General features: G+C 35.7%; 1 protein-coding gene across 4 annotated transcripts in view; it reads right to left on the bottom strand.

Moving 5' to 3' along the window:
- Positions 1-2,193: 2,193 nt before the first annotated feature.
- The window catches only part of LOC114031804 (trafficking protein particle complex subunit 8), a 135,806-nt gene continuing 111,588 nt past the window's right edge, over positions 2,194-26,411 (bottom strand). For all 4 annotated transcript variants that reach the window (XM_027846943.1, XM_027846944.1, XM_027846946.1 and 1 more), the window contains 7 exons: positions 23,860-23,928; positions 23,712-23,770; positions 14,580-14,756; positions 10,036-10,137; positions 6,450-6,595; positions 3,980-4,069; positions 2,194-3,262 (listed from right to left, as the gene is read on the bottom strand). In XM_027846943.1, the coding sequence (XP_027702744.1) occupies positions 3,028-3,262; positions 3,980-4,069; positions 6,450-6,595; positions 10,036-10,137; positions 14,580-14,756; positions 23,712-23,770; positions 23,860-23,928 (878 nt within the window). In that variant the 3' untranslated portion in view covers positions 2,194-3,027. The remainder of the gene's footprint in view (positions 3,263-3,979; positions 4,070-6,449; positions 6,596-10,035; positions 10,138-14,579; positions 14,757-23,711; positions 23,771-23,859; positions 23,929-26,411) is intronic.

Below are 26,411 nucleotides of genomic sequence, written 5' to 3'. Positions count from 1 at the left end.
TATTGGGGTGCGGTCCCCCATACCTGCAACTGTCTTCCTCCTCATCTCTTTCTCCTGGCTTTCCTGAAGTCTAAGCTAAAGACCCACCTTCTGCAAAAAGAATTTTGTAGTCCTACTTAATCTTAGTGCCTTCCCTCTGAGATTATCTCCCATTTTTCTAAGTGTATATATATATATATATATATATACCCATGTCCATATATATACACACACATGTACTGCATGTGTAAATATATCCACAAATATATATTTCTATGTGTGTATATATATATATAATACACACACGTACATATCCACAGACTGCATGTGTATATATCCACAAATACATATTTCTATGTGTGTATATTTCTATATGTAAAACATATGCACATGTACATAGATACATATATACTGCATGCATGTATATATATCCACAAATATATATGTGTGTATACATATGTGCATATACACATACACACACACGTGTGTAATCTTATTTGTACATAGTTGTTTGCAAGTTATCTCCCTCATTAGACTGTGCACTTTCAGGAAGCAGGGACTATTTTTTGCCATTTTTTGTATCCCTAGTGCTTAGCATGGTATTTGGCACATAGCAAGTGATTAATAAGTGCTTACTGACTTCTCAGTCATATCAGATCATTGGTAGATTATTGGTATTAACACTAGAAGAACTAGAATTTTAACAATACCTCAAAGGACCCAGCTGAGTCAAGTGATGCAGTGCATTACAAAAAAATCAGTGCATTACCAAAAAATGTCAAAGAAAATAGAAAGTAGGATGAAAATTTTTATTTCAAAGTAAAATCTTAATTTTTTTTTTTTTTTGCATCAATTGTTGTGCCTTGTCCTTCTAGTGTGAAAGATGTGATGTTTAGGAGCTTTTTGGTTAGGAAGCCCTTTGGGATTACTGAAAATGCAAGTCAATCTCTTTTCTTTCTCATATTAAATCTGGGACCCATTATCTATCTACAGTGTCTGTTCATGGCATACATATGATTAATTCAACAGATTTCTGGGGGGATAGTTTAATATTAGAAGACCTTGGGATAGCTTTAAACAAAGATTTTTTTTTTATAGGATAAGTGGCTTGACAAAGAAACATTGACTGATTATTTCTATATATGACAACAAGCTAACAACACAAACATCACTAAGAAAACCTACCATTCCTTGGATATCCTGAATCATGTAGAGAGTCAGAGGACCCAGGTTAAAATTCTGCGTTTGACATTTACCTACAGGGTCTTCTTGGACAACCAACCAACCCCCTTGGTTTCTCTAGATCATGAGTTTCCTCATCCTCTTAAATAAGGATACTTTTAACTACCTACTTCAATGATCAGAGGATCAAATTTGTGCAAAACTTTTAGTAAAGCTTTAAGTTCTATACCAAAGTGGCATTATTATCCAAATGTGTCCTTTCCTTCAAAGTCGTCATTTTGACAAGCTATACAACTACACTGATGCCACTGCTCAGAATATTTCTACAAATTCTCTTTTGGACTTTTAGAGCCAGTTTTTGAATGATATATGAATATCACATTATATTCAAATTTTATTTTCTTTTTACAAAAAACAATTATCTATTAATAACCGACTTCATTTACCAAGTTTAGTACTTCAAGCCTTTTGCTTTTTTCTCCCCCCAAAAATAAAATCCACTATAAAAGGATTCATTTGCCACCACTGCAAAAACTTAAAAGAATGTACTGTAGATAACTCCAAAAGAGGAAATTTTAAAAATCCCCGCCCATATCTTGGGCAAGGTCAGAATTGCTGGAATAAGTCTCTCAAAATTAATACTTCAAAGGAGACAACATCCATTATTTGGATGTGTGAATTCAAGTATGTTTGTTAAATAAAGTATTACTATTATTTTTTTTTATTATTGTTAAGGCACACATTGTATTTTCCTATCCTACAGAAAGAAGAACCTCTCTCAATAAATATTTAGGCTCAAAAACTATAAATACTAGGGCAACTTGAAATTATTCTCAAGAGTTCTTCCTGAAGACTAACATCTAATCTATATTGGAATACCTAATTGAATAGTGCTTGCTCTTACAATGAAATTGGCTCTCCAGAAGGTGACAACACTAAAATGACTGGCTTATACATACATCATTGATATAAATGTAGCACACAGTAATTCCTCCTATAAATACAATAAAATAATTCAATAGAGCCTATACAGTGAATATGATGTACGCTTTATTCTATTTACAGTACATTTGTTATAAATATAATACATTTCTTGAAAAGCTTACTTTTAATTAACTTGAGTAGATTTATATTTTAAACAGATCAACCCAGTTGTTAAATTAGATAATAAAGTGAATGACAATTTAAATGACAAAAATCTCATGGTTGTGAAATAGTGCATTCTGTACTGAGATGAATGAGAAAAAAAAAGGTCAAATTGGTTCTAAAATTATACTCAAAGCATCAGATGAAACTTAATTTGTACAAAGTTATGTCTAAGTGAAAAGGTCCACTGGATACTTAAACATGAAGACTTTTATAACATAGGGTCAAAACTGATTTTTGAGAACTGTGAAAAGTGAGAACAGCAGAATTTGTATTTAACACTCTATAGTAAACTTCACAGTAAAGCTGGAATTTATAGGGACTAATGGCTTAAGAATAGCATAGCCAACAAAGGCCATTTTTCTGAAATTATCTCCTAATACGGCCACTAATATGCACCATCCTGAAAGCTGTTACAGCAGTCAATCATTAATTTTTTAAAGACAGGGCCTAAGGTGCATGGATATGTTCAAAATTTGTATTTTGAATATTTAAATTATTACCAGAGTTGAAAAAAAAATACAAAAAGAATCTATGCATTCTCAGTCCAACGTGCTTTGCATCGATAAACATAAACTGACAAGAGGTTTGAATATTTGCTATTGTGATCCTATACCATCTTTTGTAATATGGTAGATGTCCCCAAAATTGCTGTAAGAGTCATTCAACAAAATAAGATAAAAGTGATTCTTTTGGTTTCCAGTACAAATTTGCAAGTGGTCACACATTACTGATGATGATCAGTGCTGGCATAGAGCTCTGCTGACTTGTTTCAAACAATGTCACTTGGTCCGATAACTTGGCAAATACCCTAGGAGTTCCAAGATTATAGACACCCGCATGAACAAAGCAAGCTTTCAGCTGCAAACTGTAGATTTCCTGGCTTTTAAGCTGTAGTTTGTATTGAGTCTGCCCAAGCCATGTGAATGAACCATGGACTTCCAGTGCGTCTGGGCTGAAAGAACAGAAGAAAAGGAGAGCTAACAACTCCATTTGTTTTATGTCTTTGAAAGATTAACAGCAAGTTTCAACAACTGATCCTAAATCTTTTGTTTCCTAATTTTCCATTTCTAAGCTTAGCACAACAGTGCAAAGCAAGCTTTACTTCTGAAAATACCAGTGGTTAGGTACTTTGAATGACAGCTTTATTTAAAGTATAATTTTTAACAAAAAAGTCTGTCATTTTTGAGACTTTTGTTAAAATTCACCTCATCTGTTTAGAGGTAAATTTACTGCTCTATAACAATGGAAGTGAAAGAAGTCTTATGAAAAGCTCACATTTATACAGTGCTTTAAAGCACCCTTCACAGAATTACTCACAACAACTTAGTAGGACAGGTAATAATACTGTTATCGACATTATACAGATAAGGATAGTATTAAATAGATTCTATAAATTTTCTGAAACAGAGAGATTTTATAAGTACTCCTAGGAAGTACCAGGACCAGAACTCAAACCTAAGTTTCCTGACTCCTAGGTCCAGTACTTTTCATCTTACTACACTATTTAACCAAAATGAAAGGCACGGTAAGGAGGGGTAATAGAGTGGTTCTGCTCTGCCCCCCGCCCCAACTCCACCACCACCCTTAGCTTGAACTTAAAACTACACCAAGACTTTTGGGACACACTGTATAAAAGAGGCTATCTCTTTTTACACTTGAAAACCATTACCTTGTTGCTTTATGTCGCAGATCAATTATTACATCTACATCCGTCTGAGAACAATTGGAAAGTAAGAGGGTAACTGGTACTAAACAAAGGCTATGAGAGAGGAGGAAAAAGGATTGAACATGTTTTAGAAATAGAGGCAGTATTTAATAATAAAAAAAGAACTTGTATTCTTAAAATACCTACTATAAAGATAGGTAGAGATCTTAAAATAATCTATGTTCAAACAATGAGTCAGCTGTAAAGTTACTCAAAACAAGCGTTTTTGATGAAAAATATTACTAATGAAAACAATACATACATTAGTACATCTAATGAAATGTGTTCATTCAAATTAATTGCTATATTTAATAATCTTAAAAATAAAAATGTAAGAACTTCCAAGGTATTTCCTGCTCTTCTCCACCTCCAAACCCCCAAAACAGAACAAAAGTAAACAATAACTCCCCAAAAAGCTTAGAAGAAAAAATCTTCAGCTGGAAAATCATATGGGGATGTACAACTATTTCTGCTCTCTTTGTTAATTCAGTTCAAAATACATTTAAGGAACCCTTGCCAGGTAGAAAAGGTTTGGGGTTAATTAAATGTCATTAGAGAATGAGGGAAGGAGGAGGAGGAGGGGGTGGGCAGGGTACAAATGAAATGCTCAATTATCGACAGCCTAAGCATGAAGAGAATATGTGAATCCAGACTGTGTGCAAATAGTTATGTTCCTTTCAGAGAACAGGTACAACTGTGGCATAATAAACCAGCCCTTAGTGGGAGGATTCTTCCTACTCAAAAATCTACAATGTAATTCACAGGGATATTTTCCTTCCACTAACGAAGGCAGATCCCAATCCCTTTACAGTGAGTAGCAACAGCCAAAAAAAAAAAAAAAAAAGTTATCATCTGATGCTTCAAGGCTGAGTTAAGTCTTCCCAAAACCTGGGGCTAAGAAAATTTCCAGGTGACTGAACGAGGTTACTGCTAGGTTAGGCAGGATGGTCTGAAGTTGCTGCCCTGAGCACAAAAGATGTTCAATAGGTGTTTGTTAAATAAAATAAGTTGTACTGAGGGGAAAATAATCATTTTATGTGAACCTGTCTTATCAAATTTGAAATTCTCCTAAATACACTATATTCCTATGTTTTTAAGAAGTCTTATAACCTCTCAATTATAAACATTTTCTTAATAATCTTATAAAAAAGCATTTCCTTAGCACTACAAACACTCATCCCCTGAGACTCTTTTCAAGGAATCATTTCATTGAGCATAAAACTTCAAAATTTTTTTTAAATTATTAAAAATCTTTATATACTTTCACAAAGTATAAGTAAAATATAGACAAGTATAGACAAACCTCACTAATTTGAAAAAACAAAAACAAAACTAAAAACCAATTTGTTAACAAGTAACTTAAAGATCTCATGCTTTAATGATTTTATAATTAGTGTTTACATGGGACAACAACGATAAAGGAATGACAACAAATATCTTGACATCTGATACAACTGTCCTCCCTTTTACATAGCATCTGATACCTTCGTGGATCTGATCTCTCTTTACCCTGGACCTTTTAGATATAAGCTGCAGAAGCAAAACTAAAAATTCATAATCTAAATTTGCTTTTAGTTACTCTTAACGTTTCCCCATCAGAGATTCTGCTTGGTTTGGACTCCACAAAAATCATGCCTCCTCCAGGAAAAAGTCATCACCTGAAATCTAATCGTCATGCAAACTAATTCAGCTTTGAGACTCAGCTACCTCCTCAGCACCCTCAGGGGCATTTCCCCTCTGATTGGAGGGAACAGTAATAAACTCCTCTCAAAGACTCCCATAAAGGGAAGCTCAGAATTTTCCAGCTAACTTCATTATCCATCAGCTGCTCTGCCTGGTTTTCACTCTATCACTCCATCGCCACTCCCTGTCCCCTTTCAGTTATGTTTTATATAATGTCTTCCCCCATTAGATTATAAGTTCTTTGAGGACAGGGTCTATCTTTTTCTTATTTGTATCCCCAGAGTTTAGCACAGTGCTTGGCACACAGTCGGTGCTTAATAAATGTTTACTGATTATTGACAATTGTTAAATATATCTTAAATAAATGTCACTGGTTTTCTAAATTCAGCTGTTGGAAGATTCTTAGAACTCAGAATTTAAAGGTTCTACTTATTCTTTATTAACTACAAATGAAATAAGTCCCTAGGTAAAAGAGTTTTCTTTCTTTTAACTCTTTTCGATGTAGACTTCTGGGTGGTATTTTTGAGTAAGGCACAATACTCATAATATTAATTTGGGTATGTCAAGTGCTTTTGAGACATTTATTTATAAAGTTTTAAATATGTATCTCCTCAAATTTCCCATTGATGTTTGGACAAACTTTATTACTTCATCATTTCAAATATCAGTAAATAAATACGGCTGTTATTTAAAAAACAATACAAAAAATTGTAGCAAAATTTCAACTACAAAAAATGAACATATTTCAGACCTTTTTTGATGAAATGGATGATTAAAGGACTCTGGATACTGAAGACTAGTTTTTATAAGACTTGATAGCTGTTCTACTGTAGGTTTTGTGGGAACCATAGTGTTTTCTGGCCGAGTAAATTTTAAGAGTCCCATCTCTGGTGGTTCCTAGGGAAGGAAAATAAAACAAAGTCTTAGCTAATTAAAAATACCAATAGCAAAGGGAATTCTTTTTCAAAATTATTATTTATTTTTAGTTTTCAACATTCATTTCCACAAAATTTTGAGTTCATTATTTTCTCCCCATCTCTCCCCTCCCCCCACCCCAAAGATAGTGCACTTTCTGAATACCCCTTCCCCTAATCTGCCCTCCTTTCTATCACCCTTCTCCTTCTCTTATCCCCTTCCCCTTCTATTTTCCTGTGGGGCAGGATAGATTTCTATACCCCATTGCCTGTATATCTTATTTCGTAGTTAACAGAAGGAATGTTTTGAAATAACATTAAAATACTGAAACAAAAATAAAATAGTTCTTGTCCTCAAGCTGATATTCTATGGAAGGGACAAAGCATGTATATACACAGATTAAGTAAAAAGAAGATATAGTTTGAGGAAAGAGAGAGCACTTACACCTGGGATGATTTCAGGAAAGGGTCCCTGTAGAAAGTAGGACCTGAGCTGCTAATAAACACATTAGTGAAAGATGGAGTGTTTTGTCTGGGGAACAGTTAGCATGGCAATTTGGCTAGAATTTAGGAGTGCATTAAAGAGTAATATGAAATAAGTCTAGGAAGGTAGATGAGAGCCAGATTATAATGGAATTCAAATATCAGAGAGGTTAAGTGACTTGGCCCCAGTCATACAACATGAAGTGTCAGAGGCAGGATTTAAACTGAGGTATCATTGCCTCCAAGTTTAGCCCTCTCTCTACTCCAGCATAGATCTATCCCAACTCACTGCCCTCAACGGGAAGGGAAAGATAGCACCAAAAGCTGCAGAGAGGACAGGGGATGAGGACTAAGAAAGGCCATCAGTTTAGAGACTAACAGATCACTGCAACACGGAGAACACAGTTTAAGTGGTGAGGTGAGGTCAGAGACCAGATTGCAACTGGTAGAGCAGTGAAAAATGGGTAAGGAAATGAAGGTAATGACTACAGATAATTTTTTTCTATGCGTTAGTCTATAAAAGTGAGAATTGGAGAATGAGTTGGAAGGGACCTCAGAACTGAGCACAGATGCAAGAGTTTGAGGGGATGGCACAGGCAAGGGAAGTATTTTCTGAGAGTGATATTCAGACTTACACTGAGCCTCATCTCCATAATACCAAAACACCAAGTGAAGTTTTCAAACTGGATATTTCAGAGGCATCTCAAGCTCAAAGTGGCCAGAAGAAAGCTCATTATTTTTCTCATCAAGCTGATCCCTCTTCCAAACTTCCCTATATCTGGCAAAGAAACTACCATTTTTTCCTTCAGTTTTCCAGGTTCATAACCCTAGTAATGGGGCAGGCAGGTGATGCAGTGGATAGAGCGCCAGGCCCAAAGTCAGTAAAATTCATCTGAGTTCAAATCTGGTCTCAGACACTTACTAGCTGTGCAACCCTGCTCAGGTCATTTAACCTTGTCTGCCTCAATTCCTCATCTTTAAAGTGAATTGGAGAAGGAAAGGCAAACCACTCTAGTATCTTTGCCAAGAAAACCCCAAATGGGGTCACGAAGAGTCAGATATGAATTAAACGACTGAACAACAATCCTAGTAATATCCTCAAGTTCTCCTCACCTTACGTATCCAATAAATTGTCAAATCTTGCCATTTCTCCTTCCATATGTCTTACATCTGACTCCTCTATACCCATACAACCATGAATTTGGCTCAAATTCTCATTACCTCTTACCTGTATGATTGCAATGACTTTCCTACCACAAGTGCACCCTACACACAGTATGCCAGTATGACTCTTCTTAAGTATAGATCAGATTTTGTCAATCCCCTACTCAATTGATTCCAAAGGCTCACTATTGCCTCTAGGATAAAATATGAAATCCACTAAATTGGCTTTTGAGACCCTTCACATCCTGGCTCCAACCTATCTTTTCTTTTCTTTCTTTTCTTTACATTTTGTTTATTGAGACAAACTAATTAAAAAGGCAAAACACAGGACATATGTTTACATGGATATTATAAGAAACATATATGTTAAAAGTATAGGAATGTGTTGCCTTCCTGCTAAACAGTTCCTAAGTTTCTAAGCTTTTATATATACAAAAGCCCAACCTATCTTTCATTGTACATTATTCCCTTTCCTGTATTCTAAGATTCAGCCAAATTGACCTCTCTGTTCCTCACATAAAACTCCCACCTCCATCTCCATGCCTTTGCACTGACTGTGCCCCACATCTAGAATGTAATCCCTACTTGCCTCTGGTTCATAGGATTCCTTTCTTCCCTGAAAATGAAGTTCAAGCATTACCTCCTACACGAAGCCGTTCTTGACCATCCCCATGCCTAATGCCGTCCCTCCTAAACTACCTTGTGTTTAACTAGTTTGAATAACTTTTTTTATTTATCTCTTTTTATTTATTCTGTATATATTAATATATGTAATTGTTGTCTCCCTAGAGAGAATATAAGGTTGAAGAGAATAAGGATTGTTTCATTCTTTGTATGTATTTTTATCCCCAGTGTCTAGCACAGTGCCTGGAATATAGTTGGTGCCTAATAAATGCTTTTTTACTAACTGATGAAGGAAAGGGTGTATGGGGGCTGAGAAAAGAAGAGAAGGTCTGAAATAATCACTGCAAGGAATGTGATAGAGACTTAATGAGTAAATGGAATGCCATGCAACAAGAAGTCTAGATGAAATTAACACAAATCTGTGATGGACAAAGTTAGCAAACATCCAAGATTTTCCTTAGTAACATTCAGCAGTCAAGTAGGAGCAAAACATCAGATGGTGGGGGTAAACCCATTTTGACATGCTGTGGCTCATGACTTCTAATGAATCTGTTTATGATCTGTGATGGATCTGAGTCCCAGATGGTTCAGGCCCTCTAGTGTCTCTGGATCTGTGAGGCTCAAGATCTTTCCTGAATGTGAATCATTTTCAGCTCGTGCCTTCTACTGCCCAAGTTGAACTGGTCTCATATGCCCTTACATGTTTAAAACATTTTAAGCTGAATCTATTAGAAGTTTTGTTGTTGTTGTTGAAATACAACAGTATTTAGTTGTGAACTAATAGTAGGTGAACTAAGCACATTTCACTGGCAAAAAAAAAAATTTTTTTTCTCTTAGCTTGTTGCCAACAAAAAATTTAAGTATTGCTAGGCAAAGATGAAATAAGCATTAATTAGTGAGCATGTGAGATAAACACAAGTTTGGCTAATATTAACTTTCATTTTTAACCTATTGGTAACACACCTAATTCAGTATGTTCATGTATCATAGAAACAGACATTTTATCATGTTATACTATGTCTGTGCTTAAGACAAAATGTAATGAATGCTGATTATGTGTTTTTAAATAGAAAAAAAGTATGGTTGGAAACTAATAGCCAGAAATTCTTATGTCAAGTCATAGTCTGGTCAGTTTACTTCAAAAATTATTACCTGCTTTTGAGAAAATGAAAAAGCCTCTCTTCCAAGAGTTCGAAGAATAACATGATGCTGGCCTTCCAAAATAAGCTGTTTATTGTCTTCCACGACATAGGCCTATAAGACATAATACACAAAAGGATTACCTAAATTTTTTTTTTTTTACAAGATCAAGAATGGCAAAATACTGTGTTGTAAACTTGACAGAATGACAAAGACATTATAACTAATTTCATCAATCATCAGAAAATTAGCAAACTGTGTCTGTGTTGGCATTTCTATTTTCAAAATAATTTAACTGATAAATTTCTATCCTTTTCAGTCAAAAGATCAAAATTGTCATTGAAATTTGCAAAGGAATATGTTTAGAGGTATTGTGAGTCTCAAATGAGACAATGAATGGAAAGCACTTTGCAAATCTAAAAGCATTATATAAATGCCAATTATTATCAGCTTCCAGTTTGGTGATGACTTCATTCTCCAAGCCTTCCTTCTACTGCATTCCTGATGAGTTCAAGCAGTGTTTATAGAGCAATTATAGGACTATGTTTCTCCTTACATTTTAAAGACTCTGATCTCTCCTCATTCTACTCCTATCTGTCTGACTGCTCCCCCTCAGTCTCCTTTCCTGTATCTTCATTCAGGTCGAGTCTACTAACCATGGGTGTCCCCCAAGGCTATTTCCAGTACCTTTTCTCTTCTCTTTCTATGCTATTTTGATTGGTGATCTTATCAGCTCCCACAGATTCGGCTATCAGTTTTATGTAGATGATTCTCAGATCTATTTGTCCAGTGCCCTGTTGACCTCTCACCCCCAACTTCCTATTGGACATCTTGAACTGGATGTCCCATAGACATTTTAAACTTAACATGTTTAAAACTGAACTAATTTCATTCCTCCTGTGTCCTACCCTCAACCAAATTTCCCTAAAATAATTGAGGGTACCACTACCCTGGTTCATAACCTAAGTATTATCCTTGACTCCTCACTCTTTCACACTTCACCCTATATCCATTCAACTGCTATATCCTGTTCCTTCTATCCTCATATCATCTCTCATATACACCCCCTTCTCTCCTCTGACACTACCATCACCTAGGATCCCAAGAGCAGGCCCTCATCATTTCATGCCTGGGCAATTGCAATGTCATACTGGTTGGTCTTCCTGCTTCAAATCTCTCCCTACTACATTACATGCTTCACTCATTTGTCAAATTGATCTTCCTAAATTGTAAGACTGATCATATTATCCCTCCTTTAAACTAACTCCAGCAGCTTCCTATTACATCCAAGATTAAATATAAAATGCTCTGTTTGGCTTTTAAAGCTTTTCATAACCTCTCTCCTTTATACCTTTCCAGTCTTAATTCTCCTCCAAAATCTACAACCAAGTGACAATGGCTTCTTTGATGTTCCTCATAAGATACTCCATCTCCTGACTCCAGACATTTTCACTGGCTAGCCGCCATGTCTAGAACCTTAACCCTCTTCATCTCTGTCTCTAAAAGCCTTTTATAGTCCTCCTTAGCCTTTGTGCCTTCCTGCTAATATTATTTCCCATTTTTCCAGTATATATTTTGTTTGAATATGGTTGCTTGCATGTTGTCCCTCTCATTAGACCATGAGCTCTTTCAGAACAGGGACTGTTTCAATTTTTGCATTTTGGAGACAGCGTCCCGAGTGCATAGGACACAGGTACTATGTACATGACAACTAGGAAGAGCTCTTTTCTCTTTTCTTCCTTCCTTGAGGTTTTGCAGGCCAGCCATGTCTTCATTTTTCAACAGGCTGGTGCCCAGGCTAGCCATCTCTTCATTTCTCAACAGGCTGCAAACCAGACTCTTCCATCATACTTGTTCATTTGGTACTTTCCTCCCTACAACCCCTTTTCAGCTGCTTCTTCTGTACTGTCTTCCCATTAAAATTAGAAAGCTCCTCAAGGCAAGAATGATCTCTTTTATTGCTTGTTTTTGCATTTCCAGCACAGTATGTGGCACCTAAGCACTTAATAAATACCTATTATGCCTGCTGTCTGTTTGTTGACTAACTGATCCTTTATACTAGTAGATGTTTTATGTTGTGTGATCTTGACTCTGGTTCTTTAGCAGTTGAACTCTTTTATTTTTGGCTACTATTTTTAGTTTGACCCAGAGTCTCTGGATTTTGGCTATAAAGTTTATGGGAGCTTTCCTTTTAAAGTTGTTCCCCTCCCCCCAAACAGTAACTGGTGGATTCTACTTCTACTTTGTCTTCTGGTTCTAACATTTGGGCAGTCTTCTTGAAATATGATGTCTAGGCTCTTTCTTTGATTGTGGACTATTAAATTACCTCCCCTCAATCTTTCCAGGTCTGTTTTCAATATGAGATACTTGAAATTTTCCTCTATTTTTCTTCAACCTTTAGCCTTTTATTCATGTTTCTTGTGGTCTTGTGTTGCCATTAACCTCTGTGTGATCTACTTTTCAGAGTCTGTTACTTGTTTTGTACCTCTTCTGCTAAGTTGTTTATATTCTTTCCAAGTCTCTCTTCCATAGCCCTCATTTCTTTTCCAATTCTTCATTCTTTTTAAACTTAAGTCTAACTCTTACATCATTTCTTTAAGAATTCTAACTGATGTTGTGAGTAAATTAGGTTTTTCTTTGAGGCTTTGTTTTTCATTATTTTGGAGTTACTTTCCTTTTCTGGTTTTGTGTCTTAACCATCTCTAGAATCATAATAGCTCTTAATCTTTTTCTTTATTCATTCTTCCAGAAACCTACTTGGGGCAACTTGCTGTTGTTGGCCATGCTGAGCTCTGAGGGCTGAGTCTGTGATCCAAGGCCATCTGGCAGACCCCCAGTTATTGGTTTGGGCCAGGGGCTGAGTCCAAGATCAACCCTGCTCGTCCTGAAGCTGTTGCAGAATCTATGATCACAACCTACCTATGTTCCATATATTTTCTACCCTGGTCACTTGCTTGTAGGTTGCCTTTATGATCTTGGGCTGGAAAAGTGACCCATTATCTATTTTCCAATCATTAATTGATTTGAAATTCTTAGATCACTGTTGGAGCAGTTATTAGGGAAGCTGGATGTATTGCTTCCTCTTATTCCACCATATTGGCTCAAGCTCCCATCCACTTGGTTTTTCCCACGTTGTTAGCCCAAAATAGCTTCAAAAAGGCTTTTTGTTGATGTCCTTAGCAATTATGTCCAGCCACTCCTAGAATTATGCCTATAAAATGATGACAACCTTTTGTATTCAACCTCTATTACATGCCTTTGCTTTTATCTTCTACCATATCTTCAAAAACCTAAGTTGTTTTTTGTTACTTTTGTTTTTTGTTTTAGTAACAAAGAACTGGAAGGAAAATTGGTGTCCAGTAATTTGGGAATGATTGAACAAACTGTGATGTAATTGTAATGGACTATTACCATGTTATAATAAAAGCCAAATCTGAAGAATTTGGAGAAACTTGACAAGATTTGTATAAATTGATGCAAAATTAGGTAAACAAAACCAGAAAAATAACTTATATTGCCTTCAACTGGCAGTAGTAATAAAGTAAAACCTATGCTTTCCCTTAGTTCTTTTTTTAGGTCTTTTAGGTTTCTCCCTCCCCGTCAACTTTGAAAACCCTAGCAATGAGTATAGGACTCTTTTTGGAAAAGGTCAATAGCAGATCATCAATAGTCATCAGGTTTGACAAATCCTGGAAGGCTCTCAGGTGGGTCCTGGACACATGACCTGAGATGACAACAACAGACTTCTTTATTGTTAACATTTGGTAAAAAAATAGCTATTTTGGTATACCTCAGCAGGAAAAGTTGATTACCAGCAACTCCTTGGTCTCATCCTCTTCTGATTCTTGCTGGATGATCTCTCTCCTGACCCTATCTGAAGATCTATATCATCATTCTTTGCAGCTCAGAAGTTGCTTTCTTTTAATAAAGCCTAGTTTCCCATCACCAGTTGCTTCAAGTATTCTGCATTCCTTTTTCTTCTGTGAAATATCCTAGCATCTGACATGAGCCAAATTCTCTTACGACTCTTCAGAGTCTCTTTTTTGCTTAGTTTTTCAAGCAAAACTTCATTCTTGAAGATGACCTGAAATATCTTTCTTCTAGGAGGGCAACTGGCCTGTATTTTCTAAACCAACTGAAATTACATGGTTATGGCAGAAAGACCTGCAAATTCCGGTTGACCTCCTTACTTGCTGAAAGCAAGATCCTTAGTCCTCTATCATTCCTGATGGTATCATTTGTGATCCACTCATCGGGTGAACTGCTGTTTCAAAATCTTTTGTCTTGTCTGTTTACCTCTAAATATTGAGAAAAGCGAAAAAACACCCACATCTAAAAGAAGCAACATAGGTTACTGAGTTTAGAAAAAAAGCAAACTAGTCACACTGAGGGGCATTATATCAAAAAATAAAACAAAAGTTAAAATTGGAACTCTTTAGAAAATTAAATATAGAAAAGCCAATATTTGTTATTCAGCTTAGATATCCAATACACAAAATAAGCATATTTTATTTAAAAACAAAACATACTTATTCAAGAAAAGTCATAACACATACCTTCCATAATACAACAATATTCAAATCCACCTCACTGCATTTTTTAATTAATCTCACTGCATCATCAGAGGACTGTTTTTCAGTTGCCAGAGAATTATATTGTGCATGTGTTTTTTTCAATTCAGATGATAAACTTCGAAAAAAGAAGTCAGCACATGGACTTGCTGAACTTATTATCTGTTTTTAAAAAGCAACACAGTTTAATAAATATTATTAATTTATTTATTAAAATCTAAATGGAATAAAAATGTACATTTCTTAGAATTTATATTTACACAGGAAAAACATTCACAAATAGCTTCTTGAAAACAATATCACAAACAGTTTGAATGCTTGTAGGCAATCTGAGGCTTTAAGTCTCATAAGTGGCACTATATGCTAACTTTCTGTATAGTTGGTAGGTGGTCATAGGCCTAAGAAACTAGCAACATGGAATTCTTCCATGTGGATTTGAAACCAATTACATTCAATCCCCAAACTTCACTTTTCCCTCCAATTCTACATATCTACCTTACTCCATTTTCATGTATCCAAGGAGGATAAACAAGTATTTTTAAGACAATTAATAAAAACAATATATAGAATAGTTTTGTGTTGCTTAATGTTATATGTGAGGCAAATAATGTTCAATTATAATTACAACATCAAGCACCATCTAATGAAATAGCATACAAATGGAACACAGGCACATTCATTTTTCTTTTTATACAATCATAGGTCTACAACATTTATTTTATTTTATTTTATGTTATTTTATTTTTAGTGAGGCAATCAGGGTTAAGTGACTTGCCCAAGGTCACACAGCTAGTACGCCTCAAGTGTTTGGTCTGAGGCCGAATTTGAACTCAACTCCTCCTGACTTCAGGGATGGTGCTCTATACACTGTGCCACCTAACTGTCCCCTACAACATTTATTTTAGACATGAAAGAACAAACTCATGAATAATAACTACATTAAATAATGTTCTGTTTCTCTTGTTAACATTCTACAAGTCTTATTCCATATTTTAAAAAAATCTAGGTAATGTTTTAAAATCCCTAAAATTCCCCCCCCCCTTTTTTTTGCTACATGAGCTTATAGGTTAATTGTGTTTTTATTCTTTTGACTAAAAAAGTAGAAAAAGATCATATACTAACAATGACAGATATGCTGACTCTTGTGTACTAAAAATGCACAAGGTTTAACTTAGTGTGTTCTGTTTCACTGAACCTCTAACCCCTTACTTCCCTAAAGCCATGTAATATTTATGTCTAGCAACTTCTATAATAGGAGATTTTAAACTGGCAGGCCTGTAAACTTTCCTTTTTTAAAAAAATACTTTGATAATGGGGCAGCTAGGTGGTGCAGAGGACAGAGCACCAGCCCTGGAGTCGGGAGGACCTGAATTCAAATCTGGCCTGACACATGGTATTTACCAGCTGTGTGACCCCGGGCAAGTCACTTAACCCCAACTGTCTCACCAAAAAAAAAAATATATATATATAGATGGATAGATAGATAGATAGATAGAAAGATAACTGGTAAATATAACTGGTTTCCTTTGTAATTCTATGTATTTTCTTTTATGCATTTAAAAATATTATTCTGAGAAGGGCCCCAGCTCCAGATGTTAAACCAGATTGCCAAAGTGGTCTACGACACACACACAAAAAAGTTAAGAATCTCTGTTTTCTGTGAGCTCATATATTCATATGGTTTTGAGTTCCATCTTAGATGGGCGACTCTAAATCTGTCTTCTGCTTTGACCTCTTTCCAGATCAATACAGGCTGTAAGTATGTAGATGTTCTACTTATACTTATAGCCTAAGAGGTTGAAAATTGATTTTATTACCAATCCTTAAAATGAATTCCTCTTCTGAAATTCCTTGTTACTATCAACAGCTCTTCTATTCTCCTTAATCTTTCAGTTTCACATCATTGGAAGATTTCTTCCAAAAAAAAAAAATGCACTTCCCATATAAAATTTTGTACATTCTTTCTCATATACCTTACTCTAACTTTTAACTTCTCTTTCCATTTTCACTATTTCCGCTCTAATTCATAATCTTATCAATATCACCTTATCAACTCATGCCTAGACAATTGTAACACTTTAGTATAACCTTTCTCAAAATACCATTTTTACTTTTCCCCTATACCTAATTCTTCCTAGATCTGCTTTTTACCTTCACTGAGACCTCCAATCCCTTTACCCCTCAGTACTTTCTCAAGTTCCGATGCCTGCTCTCATGTCACTTTCCTCTCTTTCCAATATTAAACCTCTAGTTAATCAATTCCACTTTTACAATGCCCACTACTTTCAAATCAATTGATCCCTTGTCCTAATGCCATTCATCCCATGCCAAGCCCCAACACTGAGTGGAGCTGGTGAAAGTCATATAAACAGTGTGAGAGGATTACTACAAATACATATTATCCAACTTCAACTAGACTCTAATTTCATCAAGGCAATCAATCCCTTTACTCCCACAGAAAATCTTTTCTTCACTCCCCAAGTCTCTCATATCTCACCCTTCTGTCTGGTAAGCTGAGGAGCTCAATTCTTATTTTATTGAGAAAACTTAGGCCTTTCAACATGAGCTCTCTCTTTCCCTTTTACCTTCATCTCAAACCTCGACATTTCCCACTGTCTCTTCCTTTCCCCCAGACTCTGACAATAAAATGCCTTTCTCCTTGCTAAGGCCAACCAACCTACATGTGCATTTGATCCTGCCCCTTTCTCCAGCTGATTGAAAGCTCAATCATCTTCCTTTAATCTCTGTCGTCTTCAACACCTTCCTATCTACTGGTTCCTTCCTTACAATCTTCAAACACGTTCAAGTCTTCCACTGCTGCCTCCACTTCCTCTTCTCTAACAACTCAATTCTGTGCAAACGGGCTTCCCACTTCATCACTCCAATGAAATTGTTCTAAATTGTCTCTTAAATGTGAAATCTGATGGTTTTTTTCTATATGTCACTCTATTTCCTGTCTCCAGGCCTTTGAATTGGCTGTTCCAGATACATGGAATGCACTCTCTCCTTCCATAGCTCCTCTCTTTAAGATACAGCTCAACACCATTTTCGGAAGAAAGTTTTTCTTGATTCTCCCAACAACTAATGTTTTTCCTTGCAAATTATCTTGTACTTAATTACTATGTATATATTTTTATTTATTTGTTTTTTATTTATACTGCATATGTATTTGTTGTCTTCCCCATTAGAATCTAAGCTTTGTGAATAGTGATTGTTTTACTTTGTACTTGCAACCCCAATGCTCAGCGCAATGCCTAGGACTTATACCTGTTGAGTGACTGGATTGAAATTATAGACACATGCCAGTTGTGGGTCCTGGGCAACAATTCTGACCCCTAACCTTTCTGTTCCTAAGCTTCCTGGGCTGAAAGTACCTCAGTTATCTAAAAAACAGTAACAAGTTCAGTGTTAACCTCAGAATCAGCAAAGCAGGCCTAATTAAAAGGTCTGATTCTTTATAGAGACAGCTAAGAGAGCAGGAGATGAAGCATCAGGCCTGGAGTCAGAAAGACTTGAGTTCAAATTTGGCCCAAGATACTTAATAACTATGTGACTTTGGGCAAGTCACTTAATCTCTGCCTCAATCTCCTAAATTGTAAGATGGGGGTAATAACAGCATCTATCTTCTAGGATTATTATGAGATCAAATGAAAAAATATTTGTAAAGTGCTTAGCATAGTGCCTGGCACATAGTAGGTACTTCATAAATGCTAGTTTCCTTCATTTCTTTCTCCTTCCTATTTACCAGGGGAGGGCTCTGAAGCTATAGAAACAAAAATTATCTACCTGCCATCTGGAACAACCAGAAGAAAGCCAGTAAATCAGATGGAAAAGGGTAATAAGAGAGAGACATAATGGTAAGGATATTGAGGGAGGAAGGAACGAATGAAAATAACGGCTAGGGAACTCATGATAGGCCACAATTATATAAACGCTAATATCCTAGTTGAAATTCAACAAACATTTATTTATTTATTTGTATATTTTTTTAGGCAATTGGGGTTAAGTGACTTGCCCAGGGTCACACAGCTAATAAGTGTCAAGTGTTTGGTCTGAGGTCGGATTTGAACTCAGGTCCTCCTGACTTCAGGGCTGGTGGTCTATCCACTATAACACCTACCTGCCCCTCAACAAACATTTATTAAGCACTTATCATGTACACAGCATTGTAGCAGAGATTGAAGAAAATTCAGGCAAGGGCAGGCGGTGCCTTTTTGGGGCTTACTGTACAAGAATGAGACACACATATGTAACTATGATATACAATAAAACATAATAAGTACACCTGAGGTGCAAAGCAAAGTGTGTATGAGGTTTAAGTTTTAGTTAGTTAATAATATGTATTAAGCATCTACTATGTGCCAGGCAATGTGCTAAGAACTGAGGATACAAAGATAGTCTCTGCTCTCAAGGAGTTCACAGTCTAATGGAGGAGACAACATGAAAACAAGTGTGTACAAACAAGATATGTCCCAGGTAAATTGAAGATAATCAATAGAAGGAAGGAACCAGCCTGACCCATGAAAGAGGATCAGAAAGGGCTTCTCATAGAGGATAGGATTTTAGCTGGGACTTAAAGGAAGCCAGGAAAGACAGGAGGCAGAGATACAGAGGGAGAGTACTCCAGGCATAGCAAATACCCAGTGAAAATGCCTGGAGAATACAGATAGTTTCCTGTGCGAATAACAGTACAGCAACAACACCAGTGTCACTGGAGTACATTAGTAAAAACTATAGGAATCAGAGAATTCACAGAGGCAGCAGCATGTGAATAGTGCCTTAAAGGACAGGCTGAAATTTACCAATTGAAATACAAAGGACAGAAGCACAGAAGTACAGGGCTCATTCAGGAGTGAAGGAGTAGTGTAAGTAGCTTGGAAAGGAAAATGTATGTTAACATTATATGAAATAAAACTGAAAAAGTATAGTATCATCATCAGGCAAAGGAGTTTGAACCTTTATTCAGGAGACCATGGGGAACCACTGAAAAGTTTGAGCTGAGGAGTCATCAGATTAATGCATAAGGAACATTATTCTGAAAGCAGTATGAAAGACAGAGCGCAGAGGAAAATGAGGAGAAAGTACAGACAAACCTACCAAGGTGAACTACTGGGACTTATAAAAATACAATTACAAAACAAAAATAAAGACAATTAACTGAAGGGATTTTTTTTTTTCCTCCGTGAGGCAATTGGGGTTAAGTGACTTGCCCAGAGTCACACAGTAGTAAGTGTTATGTGTCTGAGGCCGGGTTTGAACTCAGGTCCTCCTGACTCCAGGGTCGGTGCTCTATCCACTGCACCAATAAGCTGCCCCTAACTGAAGGGATTTTCATGGTTCATGATTGAAACACACACACACACACACACTCTCCTCTACCTAAATTAATTTGCAAAGTAATATGAGGCCAAAGAACCAGTCAAAATAATAACATTCATTTGGAAGAACAAGAGGTGTAGAATCTCAAAAAAAATAACCAAAAATAATAAGAATAAAAGCACGAACAGTTCTCAAACTATATTGCAAAGCAATAATCATCAAAACTACTTGGAACTAGTTACAAAATAAAAAAGTAGATCAGTGGAACAGACTAAATTAGTAATACTCTGAAGCAATCAAACTCAGTGGCCTAGTGTTTGATAAACCTAAGAACACAAACTACAAGGGGAAGAAGTTCTTATTCAAAAACAAATACTACGAAAATCAGTTTTACAAAAAAATCAATTCAAAAAAACATTAGAGGAGAATGGAGATTTGTTAGAGTACTAGCTTTCTTACCAAGCAAGGAATAAAAGGGATCATAAAAGTTAAATGAGACAATTTAAATTACATGAAATACAAAAGCTGTCATACAAGCAAAAGCAATGTAGGTAGAAGAGAAACTGGGGAAAAAACTTATCAACCATTAATAAAAATCTAGTTATCAAGCTAAAAATACATAAGAATAAGTACCAGTATTCAAGAGATAAGTGATCAAGTATATGAATAAAGAGTTTTCAAAAGAAGAAAGGCAAATGATCAACAACCACATAAAAATGCTCCAAATAGCTACTAAAAAGAGAAATGCAAATATAATACTACCCTGAGGCTTCACTTCATACCCTGAAAATTAACAAGGATGATAGAAAATGAAAATTAATGTTGGAGGAGCTATGAGGAGACAAGCACAATAAAACACTGGTAGCAAAGCTATCGGTTAAACTATTCTGGAAAGCAATTTGGAATTGTGCAAGAAAAAGTCACTGAACTATTTAAACACTTTGACCTAATTATCCCAGTACTAGCAATATACATCAAAGAGATCAAAGACAGAAAGGACTAACATAAACCAAACCATTCAGCATGATGTAGTAATAGAAGCAACATGGCAGAGTGTATAAAGACAGTGTGACAAGATGGACTGAGTCAGCCTCCAAACCAGGAGGATTTTGATTTAAGTTCCACTTCTTACACTTATTGGCTATGTGACATTGGGGCAAGTCACTTAACCTCTCAAATGCTCTAGGCAACTCCCTAAAACTAAGTTGCAGAGAACATGTTGACCTACATTGGCAGAAATGTTTTCATAGCTGGGAGGTCTCTAAATCCATGGAATCACAGGCTTAGTTCCTATCCCCTAGTCACAGCAGCATTTTTTATAGTAGCAAAAAACTAAAAACAAGGTATTATTGATTGACAAAGGGCTGAACAAACTATGGTTTATCAATGTAATGAAAACCTACTGTACCATAAGAAATCACAAATATGAGGAATTCAGAGAAACATAGCAATATTTCTGTGAACTAATGAAAAGTGATGTAAGCAAAATCAGAATGATATAGAGTGACTACAAAAATGTAAACAAAAACATTAAAGGCAGCCAAATTCAGAATTTTAATGATCTCTAACCTGAAGAATATGAATCTCTATTGCAAGGTACTATGGGAGCAGAATGGTAGTACCATTGACAAATACAGGGAAGTCAAAGAGGAAGCATATTTATAGAGGATGATAATAAACTCAATTTTGGCTGAATTAAATTAGTGATGTTGGTAGTACATCCTGGTGGAGGTGTGTCCTATAGGCAGTTGGAGATCCAAGTTTGGAACTCAAGAGGCCAGGCCTGAACATACAGATTTAAAGGTTATCAGCGGCCACGGCAGTGCCAACTCACCAAGAAAGGAAGTCATCGAAAGGAGGAAGATAGCCATGGACAGAATGTTGGAGACCATGCATCTTAAAGGGTCAGGAAGAAGTTTATCCAGCAAAGTTGACAGACAAGTAGTTAGAAAATTAGGAGGGAAAAAAAAAGAAAGAAAATTAGGAGGAAAACTCAGGAAGTGTGGTGTCTCTGAAGCCAAGAAAAAAAATTTTCCAGTAGGAAAGGGTGGCCAAATATCAAATGCTGCAGAGAGGAAAAGGAGGACGAGGACTAGAAAAGAGAATGTTGTTTTTGGTAAGTATGTGGTCTTCGGTAACTTCTAGTAAATGAAATAGTTTCATTTTGTGATTTTTAGGAATAATCAGAGAACAGGGAGCAAAGAAATTAGATCTTAGGGGTTACCCTGAAACAAGAATTAACAGGATTGACAAGGTGGAAATTTAGAAGTAAGAAAGACCTAAGAGCAATATTAAAGAAATCACTCATACTCTAACATGTATTTAGAATTATAGCAGAACTTTATACATACATAAATATTGATTGTGACTAATAATCATCTAAATAGGTAAAAAGCCAGTGTCTATGGTAACTCAGATGATCTATTCTCCTCTGTTTTAGTTCCATTCCCAGCTCAGGACTGTTCTCTACTACCAACCTACTCTCTTATTCTTACTTCCATTTCTAAGCCATTTAACAGGAAGAATGCTTTCTACTGCAGTGTGTACTCTATTTTTTGGATGTATATGTTAAAATTTTTCCACTTTTTTTTTAATTCCTCAAAGAAAATTTTTTAGATTATTAGGATTCAATCCTAGCAAGATTAAGTTAAGTTCTTTAAGTTCATTAAGTTCTTCTCACATAAGGATAATAAAGTTAATAGTCAATATAATAAGTGACTCCTGATGACAAACTAATGGGATAGTATAGCAAATTAGTCTGCTGTTAGGCTTAATTATAGCATTGCATGAACCTCAAAATTAAAATTTCTAAAAAGTATTTTACTATTTAAAACAATCTTATGAGCAATTTTAATATCTTATATATTAAAAAGTGAAATGATGTTATACATGCATTTAAACATGAACAAAAGCTATTTTCTCCTCTGACTATACTTGTTTTGAATTAGTTAGTCACAGTCATTTAAAAATTATAAAATTTCTAATAATGCCTTCCTGTTTGAAGGCCAGTATATACAAAGTCAAGTATTATTATTTTAAAAACCTGGGCATATGAACTACTAAAAAGATATTCTTCAATAGTTTACAACAAACTTCCAAAACTCACAGAAACCACACCTACATTTTGCACAGTTGTTTTCTTTGTTTTTCAGGCTGCTTGGAAAGTAGAGAAGTATATGGTGTTAATCTAATTAGTTAAATTAGTTAATAACTAATGATTCTATTAGTTCTCTATTTTCCAATCCTCTTATTTTGCATACCGGGTGTATACAGTACAGTTTTAAGCTGTTAAAGATTTAAATCACACTAAGACTTTTGGGATACCCTATATAAGGAAAGTCAGGTTTAAGTTTTCCTGTGCTGCCTTCTTGTTTAGCTATTTTGTTGTACCATAACAGGAAATGTAATCATGGTCCCAATTCTTCTGAATGGTCTGAAGCTTCAGACCAAAGTTCTCCTCAATCTTCTACATTAGAAGCATTTCACCATTTTCACTTTTCTTGTGGTCATAAACACATTAGCTCATGTAAGCTGATTCATACTAAATGGATCAGATGTTTTTTTTTGTTATCCATCCATTCACAATTACTCATAGGGAAGGGATGTGGGAGAGGGAAAGGTGTAGAGAGGTTTGTAGGGAAGGGAAATTTCTGAAAAATCAAATAATGATAGGGTGTTTGAACTCCAAACAACAAAGAAATCAATGCACTAAATAGCTTGCCTAGGCCAGAATAACAGAGTATATTGTGACAATGACTGTTTTTAAGTCAAATAATTCTATATTGTTACTTTACATACCTGTTCATTGCCAAAGATGATGTCTACAAATGTGTATTTTTCTGATGACTGTGCAGCAGCTGAAGAATAGGAGAAGACAAATATCATCTCAGAGTCATGAATATAAAGCTTCATTTGAAAAATGTGCCACTAAGTAAAATTAACTTACCTTCAAAATTTTTACATCTTACTGCCTTAAAGCACAACTTTCCTTTCTCTCTACTAGCAAGTTTCGAATCTAGAAGACAAGGGAAATTTTTTTTCCAAAGGTATATTTATCAGCTTTGCTAAAAAAGAAATACAACAATCTAAAAGTAAAAGTCTATTTTAGCATTCTGATGTTTTTGGCCAAACTTGAACATGAGTCATTTTAAAAACTATTTAATTCTTAAAGCATTATCTCTTTGGTGCCAGGCCAATGAAAAATCATTTAAGGAAGGAATTCAATATTCAAGAATTAAAAGTCTAAAAACCAAACTTTTTAACTGAATCAATAGTTACATATAGTAGAGAGACCCAGAGAAAAAGAGTGACAAAAAACAATCCTTTTATGGGAACAATAAACTGAGATGAAAGGGTGACAGAACAACTCATTTCTACTTCTCATATTAGGCAATACATGCAATTTACACATATAGTGTGGTAATTCAGAGGATATTCTTCTCTAAGCAATCTTGCCTGTTCAATGTAATTCACTATTCACTGCACAGTACTATCAGTAAGGTACTAAAGGGACAAAATTAAGACACTACCTACGTAGCCCTAAACTGACAAGTCTATTAGAGAGAGACAGACAAGCAGCTATTACAGGAAATACTATATGTGTGTAACAGCAGAAAAATAAAATGTTACATGAAGTTAAATTGGGAGGAGTCCAGTCATTATTACTACTTGGTGGGATTGATAATGGAAGTATGTAAAAGAAATATAGGTAGAAATTAAAAATATTCAAAGAATTTTAAACAGTATGAGCAAAGGCAGAGACAGGAAAACACAGGATGCACTCAGCAGATAAAAAAATCATTCACACAGGGGCAGCTAGGTGGTGCTGTGGATAGAGCTTTGGTCTCGGAGTCAGGAGGACCTGAGTTCAAATTCGGCCTCGGACACTTGACACTCACTAGCTGAGTGACCCTGGGCAAGTCACTTAATCCCGACTGCATCACCAAGAAGCAAAAAAAAAAAAAAAAAAAAATCATTCACACATTTTGATTGGACACTGAGTACATGGAGGGGAAGAGAATGAAATAAATAAAGATGGTGTACCAGACTGTGGACAGGTCTGAATGCCCGACAAAAGAATCTAAACTTCATTCAGCAACAGATATGACACTAATGAAGATTTTTAAGCAGAGGAATAATAAGAAAAAATCTGGTCATAAGGAAGAATGTTTCATATTGCAGAGAACTATTTCAATAGCCCAGGTAGATGTAATAAGGACCTGTACTAGAGTAGTAGCAGTGGAAAGAGAAAGGAATGGATGCAAGAACTATTAGGGAGGTGAAATTGATGCCCTAATTGACTGGATTTGAGAAGCGAGGGAGAAATAAAAGTCAAAGGAAACATCAAGGCTTTGACAATGGGACACCAGGTGAATAGTGGCACTCCTGATAGAGCTAGTGAGGTAAAAGAGAGAAACAAACTTTGGTAAAAGATAAATAAGTACAATTTTATACATATATATTTGAATTTAAGTTTCTGGTAAAACACCAAGACAGTGACAGCCTATAATGAATTGGAAATGCAGGTATAGAATTCAGGATCGATGTCCAGATTAGAGAGAAAGATTTTAGAATCTCTTGCATAGAGATGATTAATTAGCTGAAGCCATGAGAATGGAATTAAATGAAGGAGTATGGGGGAGGTGGGGTAAGGCCATGTACAGCCAAACTACTGAAGACATGAAGGTCATCTTAAAAGTGTGAGAAAGAAAATGAGGAATTAGTGAAAAAGAGAAAGAAGAAAAGGTTAGGGAGTTGAAAGAGAATCAGAAATACTGATTTCAAAATTTCAAAAGCCAAGGGAGGAAAGTATATTTAGGAGGCAACAGAAAACATTCTCAAATGATTGAATGTGTATTCAAATGTCCCAACTTGAAAACTCTTCACCTTCTCTACTTTAAACTTTCTTCCTAACTTGAGTGGAAGGCAGTATGCTCCCAGACACCTGGGTTCAAAACTATCATCTTTGACGTTTTTTCCTCCTTCACCCTTCTCCTTCAAACCAAATAACTGCTAAGTGCTATCATTTCCAACTCTATCTCTTAGACCTATTTCATTCTCTTGACTCACACAGCCACCAGTCTAGTTCATACTCTTACTGCTGATCTGTACTATTGTTAGTCTCCTAATTGGTCCCCTAACCATCAGTCTTCATTTTTACCAACCTATCCTTCAAATAGCTGCCAAAATGATCCAAAATAAAATTTTCCTATCATTCTCCATTTCCTAAAAATCCAGAGGTTTCCTATTGCCTATAGGATACAATATTAACTTCTAAGCTAGGCACTTAAGGCTCTCCACAACTTGGCTGTACCCTACTTAATAGGCTCATTTCTTTTTGCCTCACTTCACAAATTCTACATTCCAATCTAAGTAGTTGTACCTTCTTAACCACAGATCTGCACAACTCCTGCAAATCTTCCTCATTCCTGGACTACATTCCATTCTCATCTCTACACGTCAAAATCTTCTTCCCACAAGGCTCAGCTCAAATTCCAC

Source organism: Vombatus ursinus, unplaced genomic scaffold, assembly GCF_900497805.2.
Source record: "Vombatus ursinus unplaced genomic scaffold, bare-nosed wombat genome assembly UNPS02015255.1, whole genome shotgun sequence".
Lineage (NCBI taxonomy): Eukaryota > Metazoa > Chordata > Mammalia > Diprotodontia > Vombatidae > Vombatus > Vombatus ursinus.
Note: the sequence above shows the minus strand (reverse complement) of the source record. Positions and strands in the feature narration are given on the sequence as shown.